The sequence below is a fragment of the Podarcis gaigeae genome (assembly GCF_964106915.1).
Source record: "Podarcis gaigeae genome assembly, chromosome: 10".
In the NCBI taxonomy this organism is placed as follows: Eukaryota; Metazoa; Chordata; class Lepidosauria; order Squamata; family Lacertidae; genus Podarcis; species Podarcis gaigeae.
The window spans coordinates 23,774,085-23,786,936 of record NC_139686.1 but is presented as its reverse complement, the minus strand read 5'-3'; the positions used below and the strand labels follow the sequence as shown (position 1 = coordinate 23,786,936).

The 12,852-nt window shown below is 44.4% G+C and overlaps 1 protein-coding gene across 2 annotated transcripts in view; it reads left to right on the top strand.

Annotated features, from left to right (window-relative positions):
- The first annotated feature begins 5,529 nt into the window (after window positions 1–5,529).
- The window catches only part of GNPTAB (N-acetylglucosamine-1-phosphate transferase subunits alpha and beta), a 48,222-nt gene continuing 40,899 nt past the window's right edge, over window positions 5,530–12,852 (top strand). Inside the window, exons 1-2 of one of the 2 annotated variants that reach the window (XM_083699861.1) lie at window positions 5,530–5,927; window positions 8,001–8,086. In XM_083699861.1, coding sequence (XP_083555987.1) covers window positions 5,811–5,927; window positions 8,001–8,086 — 203 coding nt within the window. In that variant the 5' untranslated portion in view covers window positions 5,530–5,810. Of the gene's footprint in view, window positions 5,928–6,118; window positions 6,286–8,000; window positions 8,087–12,852 lie in introns of those variants that run through there. The other variant, XM_083699862.1, reaches the window with a different exon arrangement.

Here is a 12,852-nt window from a genome sequence, read left to right as displayed (position 1 = left end):
TTCACTTTCGTTTCTTCAGTTAGCTGCTTCTTTTTGGCTCTCTTTTACGAAAAGAGGGTGAGGGAGAGAATTCCTATTTAGCCAACACATGAGAGGGGCTCTAAATCATGAGTCACAATCATGCGAGAAAGGAATGAGGATGGTTGAGAAAGCCCCACTATTTCTCAACACCCTTCCACCTGGCCTAATGAATGGCTATCTTCTTTTTAAATTCAATTTGTCAGCAAGCATTGACATAAGAGTAAAAATACAGCTAGTGGCCACCAAATAAAACATTTTACACAACGGTACAAAATATTGCATTGCATCTGTCAGAGTTTACAAAAATTATTCATTTTTGGTAGTGAAAGTCATTGCATAGATGTTAAGATAGCCCACTCCAACTCCCATCAGCCCTGGCCAGGCTAGAAGAGGGTAAAAGGAATCCCACAACTTCAGGAGGATCATAAATCCCACATATTTGTGTATTTAGACTCTCCAAGACAAGAGTCCCTATTTTCCAGGTCCCTATCCACAGGCTCACAATCTTAAAAATGTACTTTAAAATTGTGCAGCTGCATTAAAAATTGGGGAGTCCGTCAGGGACCACATATAATTACTCAGTACAAAGTTATGATTTATATAGGAATAAAATTAGAAGGAAAAGCAGAAAGATTAGATTGATTAGACAGAAGGTTAGATCAGGCATAGGCAAACTCTGGCCCTCCAGATGTTTGGGACTACAATTCCCATCATCCCTGACCATTGGTCATTAGCTAAGGATGATGGGAATTGTAGTCCCGAACATCTGGAGGGCCGGAGTTTGCCTATGCCTGGATTAGATCGATGTACTCCCTGATGTTCTTTGCCTTTTATACATCATGGCAGTCTGTTTGTTTGCATGTCTAACTCATTAAAGTAACATATGAAGGTTCCACTTCATATGTTTTATCTCTTTCAACCTACCTTCAACATGAGCATTGGTCAAACATTATTACTCAGTTGTACTATAAACAATACTGTACCCTGATATTTCAGTTTCCATGGTGGTTGTTAGCTACATCAGGACTTTGCACTTTGCTTAAGAGTTTAAGGAAGTAGTAATGGTAAATGGGGCTTTTTGGCTGACAAGGTTCCTGTTCACAATCCAACTGAAATTGAAGGAAAAACCAGTTGCACACAGAGCAAAGGCATAGTAATTCTTCCTTTTTCTGTATCTTGTTATACGGGGTCAAGTGGTCTTATGGACCTCTATGGGCAAAGATTCAAATGTCAGCATTAACTGGAAAATATAGCTCTTCTCTTTCTGCAGTTTGGTCTGCAAGGAATAAAAGAGTGGAGCTAAAGAGTTTTGCCATAAAACCTAAACACAGAGAGTGGTACAGTATACAGATTGAGAAATCAGTATTAAAACGATAAGTGCATATACTGTAATGAACTTCAAACAAATGAGAGGGAGAAAAAGCAATAAGTTATTGCCTATAATCCACAATACACTTTGAATGAGTTCTGTTGTCTTTCATGGAAGAATGCAAGTGTGCATAAACAGTAGTGCATATTTGATTTCCAGAACTGACTGATATGAAGGAAATGGACTGCTTCATTTAAATAAAAACCCTGCAAGTAGTTGATTTGAGGATTATGTAATTATATTGCCTGACTCAATAGTCTCCACTCTCTGAAAAAACAACCTGGAGCATGTCACAAATTAAATAAAGGAAAGTTGTTGCTGTTAACCTATGACTACCATAGAATATAAACAATTGTCTTCTTCTAATGTTTTGAATGTTTGTGGATTGAAATGCAAATCAAAGGTAACTTCAGGTTATAATTGTCCAGTGAATTTCTTTGACATTCAGATCAGGTTGAGTCTCAACATTGGAACACAAACAGACAAATGGCTTGGAGGATTTTCATACCTTTATTTTATTATTATAATAATAATAATTTATTATCTATTCCCCACCCATCTGGCTGGGTTTTCCCAGACACTCTGGGTGGCTCCCAACATAATAATAATAATAATAATAATAATAATAATAATAATAGTGACAAAACATCAAACATTAAAAACTTCCCTAAAGAGAGCTGCCTTCAGATGTCTTCTAAAAATCAGATAGTTGTTTATTTCCTTGACATCTTATTTCCTAAGAACAATCCTTTTTTATCCTTCTAGAAATTTTTTAATCTTAATTAATAAAAGTTTGTGGTCTCTATCAGTAGTGTGAAAGTAACTGAAGTTTCAAATATAGTTCCCTTTTTTTAAACTAGGAGAAAAGTTTACCACTGTGAAATAGTGCTAGTATGTAGGGCCAGTGGAGGTGTGCAAAGGAAAAAGCTGAGATGATTATTGTGATTTTGGCAACTGAAAATGGACTCATCTTTTCATTTTTTGCATGGGATAGGCACTTAGAGTAGCACTTAGGTGTACAGTAATGGGCTGGGGAGAGCCAACAAATTGAGGCTGAATCATGACAAGAAGGCGGCATGGTAGGGAGGGTTTGCAGTCTCCAGGAAGGAGCAGCTACATAATTGGGAGGTTACCTCCTGGATCCAGCATTGTCACTAGATGCCCTTTGTGACAAAGAGTGCCTTTTTCCAGCATTGGCTGATTCACCAGCTATACTATTCCTGGACAGGGATCTCTTTATATTTGTATTCCCATAATCTCAGCAAACACTTAAGTATCCTTCCTTTTGCTGAGATTCTACCATGAAAGAGTCGAAAAACCACTGCCTACACAATATCCCAACATAATAATACAGAAAGTTTTAGGCACCACCTAGTGGCAACAGTCTTGTGGTTACAGAAAGGAAATCTTCCTTTTCATAAGTGATAAGGAATGCAGGTGGCGCTGTGGTCTAAACCACTGGGCCTCTTGGACTTGTCAGCTTGAAGGTGGGCAGTTCGAATACCTGTGACGGAGTGAGCTCCCATTGCTCTGTCCCAGCTTCTGCCAACCTAGCAGTTCAAAAGCATGAAAGTAGATAAATAGGTACCACTGTGACAGGAAGGTAAAACGGTGTTTCCGTCATAGTGTTCCGTTGTACCGGAAATGGTTTAGTCATGCTGGCCACATGACCAGGAAAGCTGTGTGTGGACAGACACTGGCTCCCTCAGCCTGAAAGCGAGATGAGCGCCACAACCCCATAGTCGCCTTTGACTGGACTTAACCATCCAAGAGTCCTTTACCTTCACCTTTTACACCCTTATGAGGTTCTGAAACAAAATGTTGCCTTTTGGAGTGCTTCTTTTCAGAGTTCCAACTACTCTAGACCAACCCCTTGGTTTTATTTTCACTTGCAGTCAGTCAGGATTCCATGTCCACTAACATGCACAGGGTTCTCAGATCTCCTTGTCTGACCTGAAGTCTCTAGGTTTGCCTGGAGGTGGAGGACTTGAATCTTCAGGTGGGTGAGAATTTTTAAAAATATTATTATTAAAGCACGAAGAAGACTGTGCATTCAGCTTGCAAGCTTAATATTGGCAGGAGCTGGCTACAAATTATAGCATAGGAACTCTGGGGAATTTGTCCTTATCTCCTCTCTCCCAATTAACCTCCATCTCCAGGGCCCACTCCATGACATCACAGAGAAATGCCCCACTAATGTCACCAGGAGCCACCACCAAGTCTTAGGTTTGGACCCTGAAATCTCTGGGTCTGGGATACTGCTGACCTGGCAACCATAGCCCTCAATGGGTTTCAGGGGGTGGGGTGGTGGGAGTGGGAGGGTGTCCCAACATTTGAGGGGGTTTTTTTTGGGGGGGAGGTATGTCCAGCCCTAGCTGCATTAAATTATTTTAACTTATCCATTGGTGTATATCAGGCATGGCCAAACTCGGCCCTCCAGATGTTTTGGGACTACAATTCCCATCATCCCTGACCACTGGTCTTGTTAGCTAGGGATGATGGGAGTTGTAGTCCCAAAACATATAGAAGGTTCAGTTTGGCCATGCCTGGTGTATATGGACAACTCTCTCTTCTATACTACAATAGGTCCATTCCTATGTGGGTAACACATTCCAGAAGACAGTGTTGGGCGGAGACTATAACTGTTTGCTCCGTGGCAATTGTGCAATGGTATACCAGAGTTCTATCCTTTTTTATCAAGTGTTTAACATCTACATGAAACTGTGTGTGATTTCATCAAGGAATGTGGTGTAAGATGTCACCAGCATGTGGAAACATCTAGCTGGTATTTCTTTTGAGTACAGTGGTACCTCGGGTTAAGTACTTAACTCGTTCCGGAGGTCCATTCTTAACCTGAAACTGTTCTTAACCTGAAGCACCACTTTAGCTAATGGGGCCTCCTGCTGTGGCCACACCACTGGAGCACGATTTCTGTTCTCATCCTGAAGCAAAGTTCTTAACCTGAGGTAATATTTCTGGGTTAGTGGCGTCTGTAACCTGAAGCGTATGTAACCTGAAGCGTATGTAACCCAAGGTACCACTGTACTGTATTCAGATCAGCAGAAGAACCTCTCCTGGCTGTTCCTGAGTTGTACTGTGCAGGCCCACGGAAGAGCCTTTTCAGTGGTGCCTCCACATCTGTGGAATGACCCCCTCCGTGAGATGTGTCTTGCCCCAACTCTGTGTTCTTTCAGATGCTGCATACAAACGACACCTTTGTCACCAATAGGCTGGTGGATTAAGTCCTTTTTAGGGTGTTTTAGATTACACTGTTTATGTAATTTATGAGCATTATTTTAAGGCTTTTACATCTCTCTCTCTCTCTCTCTCTCTCTCTCTCTCACACACACACACACACACACACACACACACACTGCATTAGAGGCTGAGGAAGAAAAATCAAGTATATGTTGCTGCCTCAAAAATGTGAACCATCATTCTAGACCCGACTCTGAAAAGCTCATAAGAACATAAGCAGAGCTTGCTGGATCAAATAGCCCACAAGTCTAGCATCCTGTTCTTACAGTGGCCAACCAGATGCCTATAGGAAACCCCCAAGCAGTATCTGACTAGTCTCGCTGCTGTGGTTTCCAGCAAGTGGTATTTTGAGGGGAGGGAGAACACAGCCACGTGTTTAGAAGTAGTAACAGTAATAATTATTTTATTATTTATACCCCGTCCATCTCGCTGGGTTGCCCCAGCCAGCCCTTTTCTACATCTATCTGTGTAATCTTTGACAGCCATCCAAGTTGGTGGCCATTGCCTCACCCTGTGGAAGCAGATTCCCGTTCGACCACGTGTGAATAAGTGTGTCCCCCCCCCCCCGTTTTGCGTGTACTGAATCGCCCCACTTTCCAGCTTCCTTCGGTGCCCCAAGAACCCTAGCAGCGCTACGAGGCAGAACCAAGGGACACGGGTGTGTGGAGAGAACGGACAGACGCGTGTCTGTCCTCCCCTCCCTTTTAACCTTTTCTTGTTTTCAAAACGCTTGCATTTGGCTGGGCAGGCCTTCACGCGGCGTTTGCGGTTTAGACTGATTTGTTTAATTGAAAGACTGCGAGGAAGAAAGCCTTTCTTTAGCCAGCGGTCACGAGACCGTGCAAAAAAGGCCGACGAGCACATGACTTTTTCCCCGGGCAGAAAAGGAGACTCTTCACGCTGCTGCTCGGAGTAACGCGCAGCAAGAGTAGGAGACGGCGGCGGCGCCCGCCCGCTGGAGCAGCTGCAGGCCCGAAGGTGGCGCCGTGGCTCCGTAGATGGCGCCGTCGAGCCCGATCCCGGAAGCGGCGGCCTTTGGGATGCACCCGGCAGCGGGGTTGGGCGACGGCTGCTGCTGCTGCTGCTCGGATTGGCCGCCGGCCGCAGGAGAGGAAGGTGGGCACCGGCGGCGGGCTTGTAGGGTGATGGTGGCCGTCGGGTCATGCTGCTGAAGCTCCTGCAGAGACAGACCTATACCTGCCTCTCCCACAGGTATGGGCCTTGCCTTTGCCTCGGAGGCATCGTCCTCATGATCGTCTCTGCCCTGCAGTTCGGAGAGGTGAGTGGAGACCTGCGGGGCCCGCTCCGGAGCAGCCGCCAGCTGGGAGCCGGAGGGGGGGGGTTGTTTTGTTTGCAGCGCTCCCAAGTATCCCCTCCCTCAGCCGCGCTTCCAGGATCCTTCTCCCGACTGCACTTCCCTTAAAATCCTGCTAAGGGTTCCCTCCCTCCTTCCCACCTTGCATGTGACAGACAGTCCCGGTTTTCCCTCTTCTTGTCTCCGCTCCAGTCCCCCCGCCCCCCGCCATCTTTCCTTTCCCCTGCATTTAAGCAGCTGCGTTACAGGCACAATTATTTTCTCCTTCATTGCATCTCCTTGTGTCGGGAAGATTGCAGCCTGTTGGATTTCGGCCTGGTAGGTATGTGACTCCTAAAGACTCGGAGATTTTAGCAGAAACTTTATTTACAGCACGTGCTGCGCCCTTCTCATCTTCCTGAAGCTCCCACCCGTTCTTCTATACGCACATCGTTTCCCTTGCCACTCTTTAATTGCCATTTTTTCTTATTTATATGGCGCCCACTTCCCCCTACATTCCTCCTGCCTTTCTCTGGATTTCTCATTGCATTTGTCATACTTCCTTTCTTTATTCATATCCCCCATTACCTATTGCACAGTTTCCTATAGTCTCCCAGTGTTCTTCTTCCACCATATTCTATTCCTCCAGAAGTTTTGGGCTACAACTCCCAACACCCCTCCCAGCAGGCATAGTTGTGCTGACCAGAGTGGATGGGAATTGTAGTTTGAAACATCTGGAGGGCACCAGGTTGGCCAAGGCACTAGTAAGGATTATTCCTAGTACTTTATGATGTTACCTAGGCAGTTTTGCTGTGTGGGCAGTTGGGAGTGGAGCAAAGAGGTGGAGAACGACAAGGAGAATCATGAAGGGCGACTGCAGCTGGAGGAAGAACAAGCAAAATGTCTAATAATAATAATAATAATAATAATTTATTATTTATACCCCACCCATCTGGCTGAGTTTCCCCAGCCACTCTGGGCGGCTTCCAATCGAGTGTTAAAAACAATACAGCATTGAATATGTGTGTGTACTTGTCCCTTTTCTTGGTGAATGGTGGCAACCAAAACTTGGTAACTGTCAGCAGAGACTGTGGTTAATAGATAGGCCCGAGATAGTGCTAGCCACTCCATAAAAATATACATGTGATACTTGCAGAGGAACTACTCTGTATCTTGACAGTTTTTGATGCCTGTGTTCATGCAGATCTTGTGATCTGATGTGTCCCTGCTCCGTTCTTTATGTCAGTTTTATCTCATTGTGTATTCCCAGTGTTGGGCCTCAGTGTGCTTAATGTGCTTAATAACATATATGAAATAGTTTGTGAGATTGAGGCACCCGATTTATCTTGCTGACAGGGGAGGGGAGGGGAGGGAAAGTGAGATAAGATGTGAACATTGAGTCCTTGAGTCTGACAAGTTGTGCAGATTTTGTAAATTTATGGATGTAAAAAAGAATTTAGTCATCTAAATACTATTTCAACATAGCTTGGATGGTCTGGAACGGCTCTTGAGGTTTGCATGTCTATGTGAGTAAAATGGAGAATTTCAGGAAAAACCAGATCAAGCTTTGCTCTTCTTACAGTGTAATCCTAAACATGTCTACTGAGATGGAAGTCCTGTTGAATTCAGTGGGGCTTACTCCCAGTGAGTGGGGTTAGGACTGTAGCCTTGGTAGAAATCTTTTCAGGAGGAGGGAACTCAAACATCCTTGCTAAAGTGTAAGTGGTCCTGCTCTTCTTTCTACATTGGCCTCTCCAGATGACTTGTTTATTGAACATTCATCCTGATTTGTTTGCATCCCATTAGCAATTCTTTCTTCTCACACTTTGCAATGCATTTTCTGTCACTTTCCAAACAGCAGTGAGGTGGAAGGACGCTTTAATCTTCTTTAAATGTGCAAACCTAAAGTTCTGGTATATGATCGATTCAGTGCTGTAAAATAATGACAGCCTGGGTTTACCCTATACTACCACCTGAAGATCAGTGCCACTGATTTTAAATATCAACCTAATGCATCACCATTTTAGGGTATGATATAAGATGCTCCTTCTTTTGTAGGTTGTTCTAGAGTGGAGTCGGGACCAGTATCATGTTTTGTTTGACTCTTATAGAGACAACGTCGCTGGGAAATCATTTCAGAACAGGTAAGTCTCGGATCCAGAATGGCAGTTTTTCCCCTTCCTTGCGTTTGTGAACAGTAGCACAGTTTAACCTTTGCACAACCCATTCTTTCCCCACCTTCAACCATTTCATTTCTTTGAGCTGTCATTGCTGAAACAGTTTTCGATGGTGAGGGAAAGCGCCCACAACTTTGCCTGCATGTTGCTTTGTTTCAGTCCTTCCTTCCTTCCTTCCTACCTACAGTCTATATATGAATCAGATTTCTGATGATGTGGAGAATGCAGAAGAAAAAGTATGGTTGCAGAAAATGGCGATAAAACTTTTCCAAATGCTTGGCTGCCACTTTGATCCTCTGTTCATCTTTTCCATTGGACCTGTATATAGGTGTGCAGTCTTTGTATCTATTGCCCCTTCTGCCCTGTACATTTAAAACTGTATTATGCCATCTTGAACAGTTATGGCTTTCCCTAAAGAATCTTGGGAACAGTAGTTTGTGAAAGGTATTGAAAGTTGTTAGGACACCATGTATTCCCCCCACAGAACTACAATTTCCAAAGTTCCGGGTGAAGAAGAGAGATTGATTGTTAAATCCATCTGAGAAATGTATCTTGTCTGTTTTGGCTTGCTCCTCAACTCAGACTCCTTGGTGTGATGCAGCTTCACTTAAACACACCTTTCCTCAAATCTTCTGTGAGCCTCAGGCAGATGGAAGCAGTGCAAGAGACTCACGCTGCTCCTTCCTAATGCTTCAAGGGAGTCCCTGCACCCCAAAGTCCTCCTCATGTGGCGGAGGATTCTTGTGTTCCACTGAAGCTTTGGAGCAGGTGGAAACTTTTGCTTGTTTTTAAGCTCAGCACATTGTGTGAGACTTCCCTCTGAGTTCTCCACAGTTTTTGTAGGTGACGTGGGGTGCAGAGGATCTATGAGTCATCCTATTCAGAGAATAGTATGTTGTCCCTAAGAGCCAATGATAAATGAGGGACCGCTTTTAAAAGAGTGAGTGTCTGTAGTTGCAGCTGGTCTGATTGAAATGCCCTCATCTCAGCAATTAAAGGTTCAGGTCACCTGATAGCAAAGTATTTGATAAAATGGATACACCATTACCTCTCGGTAGTCAGTTGTGCATATGCTACATCTGATTTTCAATATCATATTGTATTATTGGGGGGGGGGCTCAGCCCTCCTATTTGCTTTTCCTCGCCAACCCCCCCCCCCATAACCCCCTAGACCAGGGTGGCTGCAAAAGTACTTCAGCATAGAACCTGCAGGCTGCATGCTACTGTCTCCTGCAGAGAAGCAGAGAGAGAACCCTTCTAATGCCTTACCAAAGCCGGATAACTGAGGTGCCAGACTTTGGGAAGGATGTGTGAAGCTCTGGAAGGGGCCTAGAATCCTCCCTCTTCTTTTCACTATAACTAGGCTTTTGGAAGGAGGCTGGATGACTGTAGGATCGTGTCAGGAGAGCCTTCACACCTCCTTCCCAAAGCTGAGCGCTGAGATGGGGGTGGGGTCGTCAAATGTAGCTGAGGGCCACCCAAGAAGGCATTGAGGGCCACATGCAGCCCTCGGTCCATGCATGGCCCTGCTCTAGACCTTCCTCAACACACTCTGTGCAACTACAAGGCTCCCGGAGAGCCAGTGTGATGTAGTGGTTAAGAGCAGTAGACTCGTAATCTGGTGAACTGGGTTTGCGTCTCCGCTCCTCCACATGCAGCTGCTGGGTGACCTTGGGCCAGTCACACTTCTCTGAAGTCTCTCAGCCCCACTCACCTCACAGAGTGTTTGTTGTGGGGGAGGAAGGGAAAGGAGAATGTTAGCCGCTTTGAGACTCCTTTGGGTAGTGATAAAGTGGGATATCAAATCCAAACTCTTCTTCTTCTTCCCTTTTCACATTCCTAAACTCATTTCTGAAACAATTTCTCTTTTCTGCAGCTCCACTTTCCACCCACTTTTTCTCTTTCACCCATATGGCCATACCTCTCCTACTGTATTTTTGCAACTCCACCCCCCTTATTGTTTAATTACTTTGTTAGAAACCTATTGGAATAGAAGAATGTAAATGGGAACAGTAAAATGTGTTATAGCTCACTAATTTGGTTTTGACTGTGGTGGAGAAGTCATAGTCATGCCAGGTTTGAGTTTGAATCATAAAAATTACTCACTTGTTTCTGTCTTCTGACTTCAATTCCAAACAACCATTAATACACTCCCCTCCCCCCGAACCATAAGATGTAAGTAACTGTGAATTTTTAAATTAGCTTTTAGCATTTATAATATTATGATCCTCAAGCTTCTTTTTCTTTCTGAAGTAATTAGTCAAAATAAATTTGGGGGCAGTTGCATCGGCTCCCTAAAGTTCAGTAAAGCAGGAAAATTATCTAGAAAGGTAATCTTCATTGAAAGCAGGGTGTAGTCTTTGAGGTCATGTTGCTACGAAACATTTGTGGCAATTCTTCTCCACAGAAAATATAATCACTATTAGACATTTTAAGTCTCCAGATATACCTTGCACTCACTGGTATAGTATACCTCCTGTTTACCAAGTAAAGTATTTATTTTCATTGTTGAAGAACAATGAATGGGTTTTTTTTCTCCTTTGTAAACCGCAGCTGAATGAGGATGTGGCTGATGTTATCAGTCTTAATATTTCATTTGGCTGCAGTGACCTATCTCTTCCTGGTTGCATGACCTGTAAGATAACAGTATCTTTATATATCTGAAAATACTGTGTAGAACGTAACATCACCTTGGGGTATTAGCATCTTCATTATGTTTTTAATATTGGGAATATTTGTTATGACTGAGAAATGGAGGAAGAGCTGAGAACTGGGAGCACAACCTGTACCTTTCTTTCTCCTCTTCCAGTACTTTTAGACAAGTGGCAGCTGCAGAGACTGGTTTCCTGGTTTGTTTTTTAGAACATCATAAGAGTCCTGCTAGACGAGACCAAAGATCTATCTAGTGCAGCCTCCTGTTCACACAGTGACCAACTAGATCAGGGGTCAGCAACTTTTTTCAGCCGGTCCACCATCCCTCAGACCATGTAGTGGGCCGGACTATATTTTGAAAAAAATAATGAACAAATTCCTATGCCCCAGATGTGATGGGATGATGAGCTGCTTGTGCGTAAAAGCTTAGTCCCTCAGAGTTTGCTCAGCTTAGCAAAGCTCTGTCTTTAGCGGAGCCCTTAAGCATGGCTCCCTCAATCGCTGGCAGAATCCGACAGTGGGCGTTTACGGAATCTACTCCAGCATAAAAGCTCCTTGACGGAAACGCGTCGTCTGGATTCTCGGCACGACAGTTTCCGGCGAGGAGTGGGTGTACCTATGGGAGGTCCTGAGACTTCTCCGCTGTTATCGCTAGAAGACTCCCTGAGCCATTCCTTCGCCTCCCTCTCTCTCTGATCTCCCACTCTCCCCCTGCTGGTGCCTTCCTCTGCTGCTGAGTCTCTCCTGACTTCTGAGAGCCCCTCCACCTCCTGCCTTTCCGATGGCAGTTCCCTGACACCAGAGATTCATTTTAAATAAAAGCACACATTCTACTCATGTAAAAACACCAGGCAGGCCCCACAAATAACCCAGAGATGCATTTTAAATAAAAGCACACATGCTACTCATGTAAAAACGTGCTGATTTCTGGACCGCCCATGGGCTGGATTGAGAAGGCGATTGGGCCGGATCCGGCCCCTGGATCTTAGGTTGCCTACCCCTGAACTAGATGCTTGTGGGAAGCTCATAAGCAGGAACTGAATGCAACAGTCCTCTCCCTGCTTGTGGCTGCAGCTGGCGTTCAGAGGCTGCCTTTGACATTGGAAGGTAGTGGCATTTGATTAAAAGCTCTGCTTAAAAATCTCCCAAGGAAGGAGAGTCCCACCACCTCTTGTTGGAAGTCTTTTCCATTGCTGAACAGCTCTTACTGTCAGAAAGTTCTTGTGATAGTGATTTTTATGTCTGAACTGAGCAATTAAATTTGCTCAGTGTGGGCTTAAGTGGAATTTACATGTGGCTAGGTTTGCAGCCTTGGTTATCTTGCCTGGCCCCTTGGGAGATGCATTGATGGAGATGCCTTTTGAAACACAGGGGCTTTCAGCAGCCTAGATTTCAAAACACTGACAATTTGGGAGCATTCACAGCTCATTGCAATAACACTTATGCTTGGGTGAAAGCAGTGCTGGCCCAAGTAAAAAGGGGAAACTTGGAGAAGGGCTCACAGGCCTCCTTTAATCTGAGATTTTCATGGTCCATTCTGTAGCCAAGAGAGGATGGAATAAGGTTTTATGTGCAAATACATCAGACTGACAAAGCAGCACAGTAAACATAAAATAGGGAAAGGCTGTATAGAAATAAAATTGACACTAATCTTGCCCTATCATTGGCATTGATAACTCAGAATCTGCTATGGAACAGGTCTTTTATTATAAACCATAATCTCCACCCAAGGGTTGGTTGCAGTTTATGTTTGGATTATCACAGGTATACAGGTTTTTCTCATGCTTCCTTTGACTGTGTACTCCTGTTTCCTGGAGGGAGCAGGTGCTCACATTCAAACTGAGCAGAATTTAACTTTCCAATTGTCAGCTATCAAACCGAGGTTAAATCCTGCTGGGAACAGCACTGAATTGAACCCTCCTACAAGTGATGTCTACAGATTGACAGGTGGATGTGGGTTCAGGGTAGTGGCCATGGGTTAAATGACTGATGGGGCAAGATTAGAAACCGCTGGGGGCCATTCCTGGTTTAGAGCAACTGTGTCTCCCAGCCCTACCTAGAGATGCTGGGGTTTATACCTG